Below are 17,781 nucleotides of genomic sequence, written 5' to 3'. Positions count from 1 at the left end.
TTCTGGTTGAATTATAAAATCAATTTTAAATGTCATTTATGGTAATTTTACTTGGGTCATTTTTAGGGCAATAGTCTAAAGTATAGTTACTACTTTTCTATGAAATCTTACATAATTCTTTTAACGACAATATACAGAGTATAATGCGCCGAATATTGGATAGAATAATTAAGAAATATGGAGATGATGAAGCGAGGTGAATCCATATACTTTGTGCTAAAACGTGATTAATCGTAGCCCGATCTGGTAGTTATATAAGAATACGATTGTAACAGAAGTATTACACTCCAGTATCCATACGGTGTTAATGTGATACAGCGTCACATATTCGTCACATGTTATAACTATGAATCTTTAAGGTTAAGTGCTTTTTTTTTCATTCGAGTTGACAAATCACAAGCAACAGTTCAAATAATCCATCGCCTGTGATTGGTCAAAAATCATTTGTGCTCTCTTTTTTTTGTGTTTTGTGGGAACCAAGTCTTATGCTAAGATTACGTCAACGCAGTGACATATGAACTCTTTATTTAATAATTTGCATATAATATACTTTATGACATTTTATTAGAAACATTTGTAGAATTGGCAGTATTGATCTTTTGGTTATAAAAGTCAATCAAATATATTGTTTAATACAGTAACAAATTAAAGTTCGTGATTGAACTATTGCACTGTATATTGCAGGTGACTGACAGAAATGCGCATTACACAAACACAAACGCATCATCAAGTTGTTGTATACATTGCGCAAAGATGTCGGTTCAAATACAATACCCAAGCGGTTTTCTGTAATCAGCATTAGGTCTACTATAGTCAATGCGATAAAAAACAATTAAATATAATTCTCTTACCTGCGTTGCTCTTTCTCTTCGATGATATAACAAACAGCAAGTTACGATAGAAGAAAAGAATATCAACAAATCGCGTTGATTGTGAGTAAAACAACGGTGAGTCGAGAAGAGTTTGTTTTCTCTCCTTGCAAACCGGCTTCCGCGCTACACACACAGATAAAAATTGATGATGATCGATTCGAAATATTATTACTTCTTGTTGAAATTGAATTCGTCGCGACGACGAGAATGATCTCTATTGCATTAATATCTTTACAGTTAAGGGATATGTGTCATAAAGAAGATGCTGCGGTTGGTTGATGCAATGCTTCCCTGGTCAATCGAGGTGGCGCTATGATGAGTATAGGCCTATTACGAGACAGACAATTGTTACTTCATCTTGCATGATCACTGGTGCGCGCCAAGCATGTCATGAATTGATTGCCATACACTATAATGCTCGGTTCGCAAAATGCGCCATATAGGCTTCATTGTTTCATTGGCGGCGCTATGATGAGTATTTTACGAGACAGACAATTTGATACTTCATATTCCACGATCACTTGCCAAGCATGTCATAAATTTGTTGCCATACACTATGATGCTCGGTTTGCAAAATGAGCTTGGCTTTCGTTGTCTCACCAAGGCGGCGCTATGATGAGTATGTTATGAGACAAATATTTGGCTGCGTTCATCTCATTTGATGGTGGTGGAAGTCCACACTCAAATGCTCAATTCTAAATGCTGTGCGCTTTTCGAACAACTTTATTCAAGGTTTACATGTCATGTTCTTGGTTTCGATATTCTGGGATGAGAATGTGGTGCGAGAATTCCAAAGAAGCACAATTAATACTGTACTCCTCTACTTTTGTACATTATGTAGACTATGATTTTTATGAATCGTGTTTATTATTTCACCTCTGACTCTCACTATGGTGTTTTTCGGCACATTTCCAAATTTATTCATAGAAAATGAAAGTATTATTTGTTTAACCATACAGTTCTGTTTTAGGACATCCTGACAGTAATGTTCGTGTTTAAAACACGAACATTACTTTTAGGCCTATAGATCATAAATATCTTTGAGTTCTGATAAGATCTTTGGTAATAACGAAATGATTAGAGAGGGCGGTGTTCTTTTTTTTTTTGCATGATGGGAAGACAACAAAAAAATATTACAATCTCGTGATTTCATTTCATCAAAACATTTACAAAGATGGACAATTATACAGGGTTTAGATTGTCTCTTTTATTTTGTATAATTGTATTATCAAATACTGCAATGGTAAGGAGCTATTTTCAGTTTAAAAAATGTGAAAATACTAGGCTTGGTAAAATATAATAAAGCTAGGCCGAACAAAAATCTTTTTATATGATGATGGTGCCGTGGTGGGCTGTTGTTGTGCGGTGTAGTTGGTGGTGGGAAGGATCATCGTGACCTGGAGTAGCCACGACTGGGCCTAGGAAATTGTGGTCTATTGAAACCTTCTTTCCGTGCTAGTATGAGCGAATTTCAAGTTTGTTTATTAAAATCTCCTCCATCTAGCTAGTCCCTATCTATATTATTATACCGTACGAACATTTTAAAAATAAATAAAATATAATTATTACAATTATTTAGGCACAACATACACAGTACTGTCCTAGGCTAGAGGGCCTACCTTACTGGGCTAGTATTAAAATATACTATATTTTATTGATATTAAAATTAATTTAACTCTTCCCTGTGATAAACAAACATTAATTAACATGGATACCCAGTGTACTGCAGCGTGTTTATTTGTAAATTGTAGTACAGTAGGTGCATAGTTTTTCATTGAAGGATTTCAATGTAATATGGAATATAAATAAAAACGAAATTAAAATTTGTTTTCCAGGCTCAGTTTGAAGATGTAAGATGCAAATGTGTCTGTCCGCCCAAGAAAAATGCTAATGAATCAATTGACGTCAAAGTTGTTAATGTGGAAGCTGAATTTTGGTAAATTATAATATATGATACAGTATTATAGTTTCAAAATAACTCAAGATAGCCTTTTAACCTAAAATTTCACTTTATCTCACTAGTGTACATCAATTCAGATTGTTATTATAGTACTATGCTCTGTACAAAATTATTTTTTAATTTTTTTCCTGCATTTGTCATTTGAAGCTGATCATTAGAGAGACTCTCAGAACATATAACAAATAATAACATTTATATATCTTTAAAAGGGATTTAAAATTTCAAAAATTTGATTAAAATCAATTGGCCATTTGAGAGCGTTGTGATATTGTAGGTGTATTCTTTCATACGGCCTCATGGAAGCCCCACCATTTTAAAATATACATTTTATTAACTATTTTTAAGGAAGAGTAAGATGGATATTGAAAAAGACTTCTGGAGATTTAGAAATCACAGTTAGTGATCTGTTGTGTGTCTATACGCCTCATATAGTAGTGAGACACTTGACAGTAATTTTTGCCAACAATTGTGATGCTGTACTTAACTTAATTCTTTTTCTTCACACAGTACCTGTTTAAATATTATGAATAGGGATTTAACGGAATGTGCAAACTGTGAGTGTAAACATGAAAGCAGAAATACCATGACAATAGAGGTATGCATTTGGTAGCCCACCAGGCTAGTAAACAATATAGTCTTTTTACTAGCCCAAATCAACATCAAACTGTGCTGTATGTGCTTTGGTGCTCTAATTTATCTAGGAAAAGATTGACTAGCCTATAATGAAATACCATAACAATAGAGGTATGCATTTGGTAGCCCACCGGGCTAGTAAACAATATAGTTGTTTTACTAGCCCAACTTAACATCAAACTATGCTGTATGTGCTTTGGTGCTCTAATTTATCTAGGAAAAGATTGACTAGCCTATAATGAAATACCATGACAATAGAGGTATGCATTTGGTAGCCCACCGGGCTAGTAAACAATATAGTTGTTTTACTAGCCCAACTTAACATCAAACTATGCTGTATGTGCTTTGGTGCTCTAATTTATCTAGGAAAAGATTGACTAGCCTATAATGAAATACCATAACAATAGAGGTATGCATTTGGTAGTCCACCGGGCTAGTTAACAATATTATAGTCTTTTTACTAGCCCAACTCAACATCAAACTATGCTGTATGTGCTTTGGTGCTCTAATTTATCTTGGAAACGATTGACTAGCCTATAATGAAATACCATGACAATAGAGGTATGCATTCGGTAGACCACCGGGCTAGTTAACAATATTATAGTCTTTTTACTAGCCCAACTCAACATCAAACTATGCTGTATGTGCTTTGGTGCTCTAATTTATCTAGGAAACGATTGACTAGCCTATAATGAAATACCGTAACAATAGAGGTATGCATTCGGTAGACCACCGGGCTAGTTAACAATATTATAGTCTTTTTACTAGCCCAACTCAACATCAAACTGTGCTGTATGTGCTTTGGTGCTCTAATTTACCTAGGAAACGATTGACTAGCCTATAATGAAATACCATAATAGAGGTATGCATTCGGTAGACCACCGGGCTAGTAAACAATATAGTTTTTTTACTAGCCCCACTCAACATCAAATTGTATGTTGTAGTACTAGTCTTGGGTACTCTAATTTATCTGCGAAAAGATTGACTAGTCTATATATAATATGCATTATTTATGATTTTAATATGTACTCTAGTTTACTTATTTACTAACTTGATCTGTACTTCCCCTAGTTTTGACACATATAAAAGAGGACATTTTCCTGTGAAACAAACATGGGGCAATATATGCTTCAACACTACAGCCAGCCCCTATACAGGGGACAGTATTATGGGGACATTTTATTGGATCCCGAAGGTGTCCTATTATTAGAGGTTCTTCTGATTCAAAATCAACTACTGTACTAGGTTTTATATTTTGTTTTTGTTTTGCTCTCTAGGTTGTGACAATGTTCATCATAGCATTGTTGGGATTACTGTTGATTTACATGATATTTCTGATAATAAATGATCCTAGTATTTTAAAATCGGCACCAGACCAGCCTCAATTCCACCTCTATCAGGTACAGTACAGTAATCTTGTCTCACCTTGCTTTTCACACCAGAAACAATGCTCTTCTATAGCAAGTTTCCATTCACTGTTGTTCATGAGAAACATGACTTTCAAACTTTATATCAACAGATCTTGTTATTACCATTTGTAATGTTATTCATGCATTGGTAATTTATTTATTGATTAAAATCCAACCCTCTCCTCCATAAACTACCAGTATTAGTATTATGTACATAACAATACAGAAAATGCACATACATACATTCAATTAATTTAATTTCCATAAATTCAATTTCTGATAATATTTCTCAGCTCTTTATATACTTGAATTTGTTGTACAGAGAATTGTATTTATAACTACATTTTCATAAAAGTTTATCTTCAGTAATTAACTGTATTTCCTTTGTAAAAGTTTGATAAATATAACACAAATTAAAAATTAATAGATAGCTAATGAAAAGAGCCTACAAACTGATTTTGTTTAATATTTGAGGAAATATGCAATACTTAATTCATAATCATTTACAAGACTCTAATTAATTAAATCTTTGATAAAAGAAACATTTCTTTCCCCATACATCATTTTGAAAGTATTTTTTTTTTTATTTACTGATAATATCGATTTATCTTTTGTTGGTAGGGTGCAAGAACAAACGAATCAACAGCAGGTTATATGCAAAGAATGGAATCAGCACAGAAAAGATGGAAAAGACAAGTGAAGGAACAGCGTCAAAATATCTATCAACGACATACACTGCTAAGTTAATTATTTTGAATATTTCATTTATTTATCAACTTTGTCAATAATACTTCTGGCAATACATATTTACAGTATTTCATTGATTTTGAATAAAGACAGTCAGTCAAATTTGATACTGAATAATTTAAATTGAACAAAATCACAAACATATTTTATTTTTGTTAAAGGATATTTAAAAATAGTATGCATTAGAAGAATAATATAGATTAATATAATAGTAATGGCAAGCAATAAACTATGTGTGATTGTGATAGGAAAATAAATCGTTTAAAAAACACATTTTTTGCACAAAGCTGACATGCAGCCTCAGTTTATAAGACTCAAACATGACATGCGCCCTCAGTTTTATATGGCAAAGCTGACATGTGCCTTCAGGTTATAAGGCTCAAAGGTGACATGCGCCCTCAATTTTGGTTGTTTAAATTATGAAAATTAAATATTATTTCTGAATAATGAAATGTTTTTGGGCTTGAATGGTTAACATCACCAACCACTATAACAACATCTAATTATAAATTTACTATTTAACTTTTTTAAACTTTAATTTGTATTTTTAATATGACTGCATTGTTTTGTCGGACATAATTTGTATATTTTGGTATGAACATTAATAACAATATGTATATTATAAGAGATTTAAAATTATTATCTTTACAAAAAAATATCAATCTGTAGTGTATTAATTGAACCGTGATATAAGATAGAGATAACTTGTATATATTTGATATATTAATGTATTTTTTTGCATAATCTATATACAAATTATGATTAATTCTAAGATAGGCCTGTATAATACAAACATGTTTGTACAGATCTCCTTAGATACCTACACTATCTATCTCATATGTTCTGCAAAACCTAGATTTGGTAACATTTGAGTCAGAACATTTAATGATAGGCCTAATGACAGTTTTAAAAAGTGTATTTCCATGTATATGTAAAATAGTTGACATAGTCTAGGTTGAAACTTTTTTAAGTTTAAAAAAAAGAGGAGAGAGAGAGCAAACATTTAGAAATAGCCGTACCTTGTAATCTTTTTAATTACTTATGTTATGGCTTAAATATTGGTGCTCTGTAACTTCGGAAAAGCACAAAATCCATATCAATTATCATGTGCATTTTTTTTAATACATTTTCTATTCAAACAAGTTTGAAAACAAATAAATTGCAAAGTAATATACCATAATACAATTCAAAATACGTAAGGGCGTGTGGCGCAGTGTGTTGGATGTTGGACTACTGATCGCGAGACCGAGGTTCGAATCCAACTCTCGCCGCATTGCTTGTATCAGTAGGCAAGATACTTTACTTACGTTTGCCTCTCTCCACCCAGGTGTATAAATGGGTACCCGGTTAGATCAAGACACAACTTTGCGCTGATTACTAGCTGCATTATGGGAGTATGTTTCCATACGTGTTTGATCCAAAATGACTGGGGTAATAATGTCAGTAGCGCAGTGAGCGTCTTAGACGGATACTTGCGCTTTACAAATTTCCATTATTATTATTATTATTATTATAAAACATTTATTTCAGGTAACAAATTAAAGTATCAAATAACATATAGTTTCTCAAGTTTAACAAGTGTAAAAAGATTAAGAATATTTGATTGTTGATTAATGTTGACTGTTCATTAGTCCAGATAAAGTATAATTCCTTCTAGACAGTGCAATAAATTGAAAACTATTGTTTTCACATCTATTTCAGTATCTTTTAGCAATAAATTTATTTTATTTCAAAAAAACAAATTCATATTGTATGTATTTGTAAATTAGGAGAAGTTTGGACCATATACTCAATTTGGGCGTACTTGAGTACATAAGTATGCGATAATATTGCTATATATGCGAATATATTGTGTTATCAACATCTTATAGAGTCATAGTAACTAGTTATATAACAAAATAAAAAGGTCGAAATTTTGCAATTTTTCGAAAATTTCCCTGTACTATAGTACAGGGATTTTTTCGAAAAATTGCCAAAATATCCACTTTTTAAAATTCAATTATTATGCGATAATATTGCTATATATGTGGATATATTGTGTTATCAACATCTTATAGAGCCATAGTAACTAGTTATATCAAAAAAATAAAAAGGTCGAAATTTGGCAATTTTTCGAAAATTTGCCAAAATATCCACTTTTTAAAATTAAATTATTATGCGATAATATTGCCATATATGCGGATATATTGTGTTATCAACATCTTATAGAGCCATAGTAACTAGTTATATCAAAAAATAAAAAGGTCAAATTTTGGCAATTTTTGAAAATTTTCCTGTACTATAATAGTACAGGGATTTTTTCGAAAAATTGCCAAAATATCCACTTTTTAAAATTCAATTATTATGCGATAATATTGCCATATATGCGGATATATTGTGTTATCAACATCTTATAGAGCCATAGCAACTAGTTATATCAAAAAATAAAAGGGTCAAAATTTGGCCATTTTTTGAAAATTTTCCTGTACTATAGTACAGGGATTTTTTCGAAAAATTGCCAAAATATCCACTTTTTAAAATTCAATAGTTAGGCCTATGCGATAATACTGCTATATATGCTGATATTTTGTGTTATCAACATCTTATAGAGCCATAGTAACTAGTTATATCAAAAAATAAAAAGGTCGAAATTTGGCATTTTTTCGAAAAATTGCCAAAATATCCAATTTTTTTAATTCAATAATTATGCGATAATATTGCCATATATGCGGATATATTGTGTTATCAACATCTTATAGAGCCATAGTAACTAGTTATATAAAAAATAAAAAGGTCAAAATTTGGCCATTTTTCGGAAATTTCAAATGCGCAGAATCGCATAATCTGTTATGCGCATGTTACCTTAAACTACATTCAATAAGTCGATATCGTGGTCAATTGTGCCCATCCAAATGCTTATAAACAGTACTTTCTCAATATTGCAAATATTTAGTGACGTAATTGCGGTAATTTGTTTATGTATATTTTATTTATATGCAAATAATTTAATAAATGGAAATGAAATGAACAAAAACAACAGTTACTAAACGCAGAACTTAGCTATACTGTATGTGATCTTTTTATTGTATAGAGCAGGCCTGTTATAGCATTTCTATAACTTTACTATACCATAAAACTTAATCTTATTTGATCATAATCGTGATATATTCTTTTGTTTAGTTTAAAAGTATTCTATATCAACGTAAAATATTCTAATTATTGATCTCGTTTCTAAATTTGTAATATAATGATTTTCTTTTCATTCTTTTAAAAATAAAACAAAATATAATATATATATATAAGGAAACTTTTAAATTGACGCTTCTCGTACAATGTGCCATTCATCACATTACGGTAGCTCCAGTTGGGCTACATTCATCATAAATGAATACTAAAAATTTAAATATGTTGTATTCATGCAAATTAATTATAAGACGTTCTAAGAGTAACGTTTCTTGCAGTACAATATTTTGTGTATTTCACCATTTGTACTTCATCGTACCAATATTGTATATATCGAGGTACCACCACATTAGGTTGCTTAACGTCCATGCCTTCTTCGTATAAGTCTTACTTCACGACCACTGTTTGCCCATACATCACCTTTCACAGTTCATCCGTAAATCTACAAAGAAGTTTATACGAATAAGTACAAATACAGACAATACACCTCCTTTGTGACACCCTATTTAAAAATCCACCAATCCAACAATAACATTTATTGAATCTTGAATCTTACATTTTCCCCTTAAAACGAATGGTGCAATGTAAAGGAAGGGTAGAGTAATATGGGTTTCTAGAAACATGAAGGTCCACTAACCCGTTACATGGTAATTTTACTCAAATTAACCTCGTTTTTTGAGGTTTGTTGGTTTTTTTGTTAGCAATACTAACCTACTTAAATCTAAAAATAAACATAATTTGTATATGAATATGCCTACCTACATATTTCGCAATGCATATTTATAATCGGGGGAGACATATCAAATTTATAGGCTCCGGTATTTGCACGAAATAGGAAATCGACAGAATAAACGAACGTGTTAGGCCGAGAGTTTTGACCGGCGTCAACGCTCTCATACCACCTGGTTGTCTGCCAATTGTTTTTGTGTCTAACCCGAGTGAATTAGGCCTAGAAAGACTTTTGAGGAGGAATTGTCAAGGAATGTAAAAACCCTATTTTAGGCACCTATTTCGAATACAATTAGGCTATAGTAACTATAGTAGGCAGTTTTTTGTCCGGAAAATATGCTTGTATAATTATGCATTGTCCTGTACATTAGCGATAATTTATTTGAAACCCTTTGTGTTAAAACAGAAAATCTGTTTACTTATTTATATTAGTTTTATTCGAATGATAAACGTTACTTGGTAAGTAAAATAAATTCGCGGCCGAAGGCTGAATTGCCGTAGTTTTTACAATAAAAATTGCAAGATTATAACGACATCAAAAAGCTAACATTTTAATTCAAAAAACGTTCATTGACAAATATAAAATATCTTTGTAGCCCTATAAAATGACTTTTGTTTTCTAAAGTTTGTTCGTTGAGAACAATTAAACTTAGAAATAAATACAAACTAATAGGGGCCTTTGGATATATGGTATGCATTTCTTTTTAAACTAATCTTGGCAATGCTAAATACTGCTACTCTTTTTGTTTCTAAGAAAATTGTAACACGCATATCAATGTAATGGGTGTATAAATATGTTATTAAAAGAAAAAAATGAAAAGTATGTATTAAATTTAATTTATACTTTGATTAATTCTTTTTGACAATTTGAAATTTAAGTTGACGACTTTGTTTGTTTTCCAGAATTTGCTGTCTCCGCCCAATTGATTTAAGTTTAACAAAGTTACCCCGAGTCCAATTAAGAGGTACAGTCCACAGGTGCGTCATGTACACAATCGGACATGTTTGGCACAAGGAATTTACATTGTATTCTGACCACTGTAGGCAAGGAACACGCGACGAATTTGCGGTAAAGATGCATGGTAGATGTAGCACTTTAGGCCCGGAGGCGCCATCCGAAGGGAGATGCCAACGTCTTGGGCAAGGTCTGACGGGGAGCTGTCGCGTGCCTGTGTCGGGGGAGGCCCAGTGTCTAGGCTGAGGACAGGGTAGTCTTGCCCTAGGTCAGCTTCCAATTGTCTTTTCTTTATTCAACGTTGGCGGTCTGAGCTGAGAGTAGAAATGGCTTTACTGTCGTTGTTGGCATGTGGAACTTGTTGAATTGGTATTCATAAGTACTGGTTGGAATAATTCTGTGTATCGACCTCCATACATTTGTCATTAGCAATGGCATAACAATGCAAAAGTCAAAAGCACAGTTTCATTTTCTTTAGTTTAGTACAACATTGATACACGTTTCAAACGTTAATGAAAATAATTATATATAGAAGGTTAGATAAAAAAAAAGACATGATTTGAAATAATTGTATAGTAATACCAATGGTATATATTTTTTATCTCGATTAGCGCAATATATGATAGAAGCATAAGTTAGATGCAACTACCAAAAAAGGAAACACTTTTTTCTTTGTTTATAAACGTAATATGTTATAAATAGAAGCTAACGTTTCGTAATTATTTTTCAGCTTCACGGCGCCAATAAACGAAATTTCTTTCGTATAGATTTCCTTGTTTATCCAGAATAAGACTCCATGAGGTAACACGAGTTGTGTATTTTTACAGGTAATTTATTAATTGTGTAGACGTATCACAATTATCTTGTCGGCTAATTCACTAGCCTATATCGAATACTGATTTACTTTTAATTTCATGTTAATGATTGAGATTTAAAGGTTAATAAGGAACGCTGGCGCCCAGAGATTTTCGATGTATGAATTAAGGCTAACACCGCAAAATATTCCAACTTACGCCTCAGAAACACCGCGTCAGTTGCCAAGATGTCCTCATCACTACGTGCTCATAAAAGGCAGACTACTTTGAAAAATTGAAATACGCATGCGTGCGCATGCTCTGTTCATATACAACAATGCAGTTGGCTGTCTGGTAGTAACAAAATCTTACTATCATACAGAGCGCCCTCAATGCGTTAGAAATAATTTATGTTTAACATTAGAACATTAAACATTGTTTTAAATACATTGGCTTTCAACTTTTATATTATTAATCTATTAATTTCATTATATTATTAAACGAAAACTAATGATAATAATTTGAATTTCTTGAAGATTTAGAAGAATTCGTTTATGCAATCATGAAGTAACAACACTCATAATGTAATAAATCCGGCGTTTACGTTTTAAGCCTGTGCGAGTATTATGATTGTTTTACACGAAAGTTAGTCAATAATTTGTTTTGAATATTGGTGAGTTTGTCGTGTGACGTTGAGTTTATTTATAGTTGGGTATTTGTTAGTTGCTATCTTTAAATGTTTAGGCCTATACAAAAAAAATCGACAAGGTAAATGTGACTTTTGCCTTAAAAAATGATTATTATTTTTCTGGAAGTTTTATTTATGAGATGAAATGGCAACAGCTATCTATGGTCGACAAATTCTTGCAAATTAGTTGCAATTATACTGCCTCTAATCTCAGCAGGGCGGATGAGTGTTAAACCTGTCACGCGGCGCAGGCTGCTCCGGGAGACAGGTGTGGAAATCGCTTAAGTTTCCGTCGAAAGCTTAACGGCCTAACTTTGTGGCCTAGCAAACCACCGGGGTTCTAACGCATACAATTCGAAACACCGCGTCAAAATGCTGAAGCAACATTGTCCTACTGTTTTCAAAGTGGGCTAAAATAGTTGCAGAAACAACTTCGGTGACAAAACGTGAACTCTAAATATTTTACGATGCTATATAAGCTAAAAATATTACACTTTTTAAATTCTTATTTATTTATATTTTAAATCATAGGCCTAGATTGTTTTCATTACGTCTAAGAATTACTAGTTATTTATAAATAACCATTATTCGTTGGCTTACGATTACCCCCACCATTTTCCAATTTCAAAACTTATATCGAATTATTGCTACTACGGATACCGTATAATACATGATTTATTTTCTTTAACGAAATGTACAATAAAAAATCGAACGTAGCCTCAAATACATTTGTAATATCTAAAATATATAACTTTTTTTTCTTTTAGGCCTATTACGTAATTTGATTTATTTTTACTGTTTTTATTAGCTCTGTTTTTAAAGTATTTTAATATGTTATTAAAGCAAATTTCAAAAATTTATTGGACGAATAAATATAGGCCTATATCTTATATCTTATAATATATTTTAGATAATATTAAATAATTATTATTTTAAAAATATTATTTAATATCTTGATTAATATACTCTCAATATTGTAATAATCGAAATATAATTTTAGGATTTTTCCCCTTATATTTTAAACTATTTTGAAGTTATGAGTTTTGAGTTATATTTTTGTTTTCATTACTTGTATAGTTTATACTAATGTACGTATCTTTATAAACCGAAATTACTCCGTCTTTATGGGTGTACCATTCAGGCTTAGTACTGTTATTTACCCGGGAAAGTTGGTTACTTACTACCCACCAAATTTAGCGTTAATTGATCCATTAAACTTAATTAAGTAAGTTAACTAAACCTGAATAAAGTACCTTGGTACTAAACAAGTTACATGCATGAGTGAACCGATTGTTATACAACGCATGCTCAATAAAGACGCTATTATTTTTTTTATTTATTACAATTTAAAAACAAACTGTCAAATTTCATAAAAGCAAGACCACAAACAATGGCGTTCCATACCATAAAAAATAATCAGATGACAAAAACGAAAAATTCGTTAATTTTACGAATTCCGAACTGTCCAATCAAATCGTAACATATTGACTTATAACTTAACGCATCTGGAGAAAGAGCGCCACGATTGTTTGCGGGTAATTTTTTCATCAATTTCGATCAATTTGTGTTTTTATAAAAACATAAAATGACTCGCGGCAAGCCTGCGGAACCTATTTTTCACATCTGTTGTCTTTCTGACCTATTCCTCTTTATTCCTCTATTAATTCTGGGTTCCGTTTTTTCGGTCGCGTCTTTAGATAGAGGTTACTTGTGGTATGTATTCGTTAATATGGCCATCTGCGGTAGGCAGACGCACAGCTGTGCGATTGAAACATGGCGGCTGGTGTTCCATTTAGGTAACATGAACAACAAACATTAGGCCTACATAATAATTTTAGTAATGATACTGTTTGTTATTTATTATCTTTTTCCGATCCCTGAAACAGTTCTCATTTAGTGTTACCATTTAAGTTATTTTAAATGTATACGCTTCTTTATTTCTTGAATTGTTTAATGTTGAATTTTAAAAAAATGAATTATCAAAAGTTGTGTTATTAAGTTGTTGTTATTACTGTTCCAATATATTCCAATATTCAAAAACTAAACATAAAATATACAAATAATTGTTAACGAAATGTGTTGCATAATAATTATGCCAAGCATTAGCGCAATGTACACGCTGCGCTCAACACAAGTGCGCATTATTGTATATTCTTTGAACCGATTATAACAGTAACGATTCGCGGCAAAAATTTGTAATATTATCGCTCCTCGTTACCAATTATTTTATTAATTCAAAATATTACTAAAATTAAGAAATAAAAAGAGTTGCGCTTAACACAAACGCGCATTATAGTATATTCTTTAGAACGATTATTTGAATGATCGTAAGTATTCGCATGGGGGTGCAATGCGCAGGTGCGTTGTATCATAGCCCGTGGTTAACGGCGCTTCGTAGCAATGGTCTCTGCTTTAAGGCAAAACAACCGTCTTTACATTACCGCCTGGCCGCCAATTACCCATCATATATTATTCTAAATAATTCAACAAATAAATGCATTATTGTTTCTTCATTAAATTCATTCAAACCGTTCATGTTTCGTTTACTTCCTGTCTATAAATTAATTTGAGATATTTTGTGACTTCGGGGTAATTTGTTTCTTATTATACAAGACAAAAGTGTGATGACCTAACATAATACTAAACATTCTCTTGTAATTATCGCTTTGTAAATTATATTTGTAAAAAAATACAACATTCATAATATCAACCCCACCCGAACCCAACAACTATTCAAGACGGTCCCCCCCCCCCCTCCCACCACACCATAATAGCTTCTACCTACCTTGTATTACCTGATAAGCTTTGTACCCAGACACTTGATTCGCTAGGCTGCCTTCTACAGGGTTCACCGGAACAACGTGCCATATATTTACATCCCGGTTAATACCTGAATGAACAGCACAGTTTTAAAAATGTAAATAATTTACGTAGGCCTGGAAAAATTCATTTGTTTTTTCATATATCTTAAATGTTCTCATCTTATTGATTTATAAAATACAACAATTTGTTTATCAAATGATGTTTTTTTCTCAACCCTTATTTGACTTTTGTAAGCGACAAAAATATATATATGTGTCTATTTCTCCCGAATTAGGATAATAGTACCGTAATACCGGACAAATAGCCACAATTTTTCGTAACCCGTGTGTTTACGTTGCCATGGTAACAGAGTATTTACTAACCTGTCGATCGATTTTGGTTCATGTCGTCCTCCCATAACGTCCGTTCCAACTGATGTATATAATCAATCGCAAAACGCAGGGTATCCACCTTGCTACACCTTCGACTCTTGGATCTTTCGATACCTGGCAGATGCTTGCGAAGATTTTCAAACCCCGAATTTAAGTTGCTAACACGTTCCCTCTCCCTGGCGTTAGCCACCCTTCTTTTTTCAGAGTTCGACTTGCTTAGTTCAGAGTTTGCCGCCTGGGCAGCCCTTGCTCGGATTGACTTAACTCGTTTGGTGCACCTTAGTGGTGAGAAGCGGTAACTGTTAGAGAACCTGGCTTTGGCTTTAAGTAAATCTCTCACGCTAGTACTATGATACGAACGAGGTACAACCCTCTGATGTTGAGGCCTGTAAATCTGAATGTTTTCCACGGGCGGTGGGGGTTTGAATAGGGATGTTGTTGGAAGACCAACGGGTACAAATTGTCTAGGCCCTGCGAACGTGGGGGCTGGAACCACACTCGGCATAGTAAACACGTTTGGTTGGGGGTATGTGGGGATTGTTATAGGTGGTTGATACTGAGCTGGTGCTAAGTTCACAGATATAGGTCGAACCGATACCGGTGGATGTACGTCTGTGTTTGCTATCGTAGGTAAAACAACCGGACTGTAATCTTTAGAGGCAGAGGAAAACGGCAGCCTAGGTATATTACGAGACACGGGCGGTGGGTCGCGTATCACAGGTCGTGATTTCCCACCTCCGTATTGTCTACTATAATTGCTATCTACAGCACAGTGTTGTTGATTGCCCAAAGAACTAGTACTCGCTTCGTTTGTACTCCCATGTTCATTGATACCATACAATCCACTATTTGTAGGGTAATGTTGTCGAATTGATTCCCAGAAGTTTTCGTAAACGTCACCTGTGTACGATGTTGGGTCAGCATAACTAGCTGTTCGACAATAAAAATCAGCTGGGCCTACACCTATGTTAAAATTTCCCTGAGTATGTGATTCGGTTGTACCGTGTGTAAACGTTCCATTCACCGGCTGATGTTGCCAGCCCATGGAATGCATTTTAAACAATCAACATTAGAATACTTCACACTTGAACATCAGATAAAACCCGTAAACATATTCCAATTAAAACGTAACAATTAAATCACCGTCATCGGCATGTTAAGTCCACCATGGCTAAGAATACGTAACCGTGTTTACGTGGTTAATTCATATGCAAATGTATCTGGAATGCAATCGAAGCGTAACTCATTAACATAATATATACAAACCTTACGTACACATGTTTGGTAACTTTCGCATTGTTTTTAAAGTTTACTTCGATCGAAAAGTTTCTGCGTTATCGTCGCTGGTTTGGTGAAATGGTAATAGAAGCGTACACTTTAAATCATCAGTCTTCATTGAAACGCTATCTACCTCTGGTTTATAACATTGGAATGTATGTCTTTTAAATTAACTAAAAGTTCTGTGGTATGTTTGACTCCATTTGGACCCCTACAAACTTATTAAAGTCTATTACAACATACACATATAGAAATCGGGTCAAATGTTGACCCTACCGCTTTTACTCCCCTTTGATTTGAGATGTCATAATGCATGTAACTAGGTTAATTTTCTGTAACTTAGAGCGGGATCATGTGATATTTTTAGAGGTATATGTGATGAGCCCTTGTTGTCTCATGTTTCATCTGCTCATCAATCGGCCCCATAACCTTTGACATTTACATAATAATTGGGGACAACCGGCGGAACAATGGATGCTTTATTTCGATAATCTGATATAACATTTTATTGAAATTGCTATTTGCCGTATATCCTTTTAACATTGTTCGATTATTATTTAATAGAAAAGCATTATCAACGAATTCTCAAAACGTATATATATTTTCATTTAAAGATTTTATTAGAATTTAATGTAGGATATAAAGAATCTATAACTTACATAATGTAGTATAGCCTAATATAATATAGTCGGTTATGTTGATACAATAACAGTGACACATGTAATATTGTGAAAATTAGTTTAGTAAACAAAATAGATTGTACTAAAGATATTTATTTATTCGTAACATTTCGTAATAATATAAAGCAAATTATCAAATGCAATATGGAGAAACTTCACTAAGTTCGTGAGCGAACTTTTCCATATAAGCCCTACTATATAAAAAAAGTACTAAACATTTTATTATTTATAACGTTATATTTTACAAGAAAATAACAAATATACCATTCATACCAGGAATCTAATAATTAATATCATTGAAATATGTAAACATAATCATAACGTTTATTTATGTTTAATATTTACAAGTGATAAACCGGGCACTAATTAATATGGCCTGCGTAATTAGGATTACTCCAAACACACGTTGTCCATTTAATTAATTTTTTTCTATTTACAAAAAAAAAAAATATTCCAATATAATATGTACACAAAAATTATAAGCCGGCATTAGGCCTACGACTTATATTACTTGAGATTACAACATAGGTGGTGGGAGTGCGCTTAGATAGATGCGTAAGTTGAGTTTCGTAAATAAGTTATAAACCGAATAAAAATGTAGCCCAAGGGACACAAGTTGTAATTTTTATTGAAGACTTTACTTTATTTATAGCCGGGAAGGGTGTAATCTCACTATTCCT

The 17,781-nt window shown here is 32.7% G+C and overlaps 3 protein-coding genes across 4 annotated transcripts in view; 1 reads left to right on the top strand and 2 right to left on the bottom strand.

The window, feature by feature from the left end:
• The window catches only part of LOC144839525 (synaptotagmin-12-like), a 29,491-nt gene extending 28,364 nt beyond the window's left edge, over window positions 1-1,127 (bottom strand). Inside the window, exon 1 of the mRNA XM_078694969.1 lies at window positions 852-1,127. The gene's annotated coding sequence lies outside the window, so the exon portion shown is untranslated. The remainder of the gene's footprint in view (window positions 1-851) is intronic.
• Window positions 1,128-1,988: 861 nt separating this feature from the next.
• LOC144852307 (putative protein 2) lies at window positions 1,989-7,332 on the top strand. Its single transcript, XM_078710086.1, has 5 exons — window positions 1,989-2,115; window positions 2,708-2,808; window positions 3,340-3,427; window positions 4,743-4,865; window positions 5,496-7,332. The coding sequence occupies exons 1-5, from the start codon at window positions 2,047-2,049 to the stop codon at window positions 5,619-5,621; spliced, it is 507 nt and encodes a 168-aa protein (XP_078566212.1). The 5' UTR covers window positions 1,989-2,046; the 3' UTR covers window positions 5,622-7,332.
• A 1,330-nt stretch (window positions 7,333-8,662) lies between these two features.
• Window positions 8,663-16,490, bottom strand: LOC144852292 (uncharacterized). 2 transcript variants are annotated; one of them, XM_078710076.1, is made up of 3 exons: window positions 15,135-16,490; window positions 14,745-14,839; window positions 8,663-9,225 (listed from the first exon to the last, which is right to left on the bottom strand). In XM_078710076.1, exons 1-3 carry the CDS (start codon window positions 16,195-16,197, stop codon window positions 9,214-9,216), a joined length of 1,170 nt encoding a protein of 389 aa, XP_078566202.1. In that variant the 5' UTR covers window positions 16,198-16,490; the 3' UTR covers window positions 8,663-9,213. The 2 variants fall into 2 exon arrangements, with proteins under 2 accessions (XP_078566202.1, XP_078566196.1); XM_078710070.1 differs by having other exon boundaries at window positions 14,735-14,839; window positions 15,135-16,489.
• Between the last annotated feature and the right edge of the window lie 1,291 nt (window positions 16,491-17,781).

Source organism: Antedon bifida, chromosome 1 (genome assembly GCF_963402885.1).
Source record: "Antedon bifida chromosome 1, ecAntBifi1.1, whole genome shotgun sequence".
Classification (NCBI taxonomy): domain Eukaryota; kingdom Metazoa; phylum Echinodermata; class Crinoidea; order Comatulida; family Antedonidae; genus Antedon; species Antedon bifida.
This window is presented reverse-complemented; position numbering and strand designations above follow the sequence as displayed.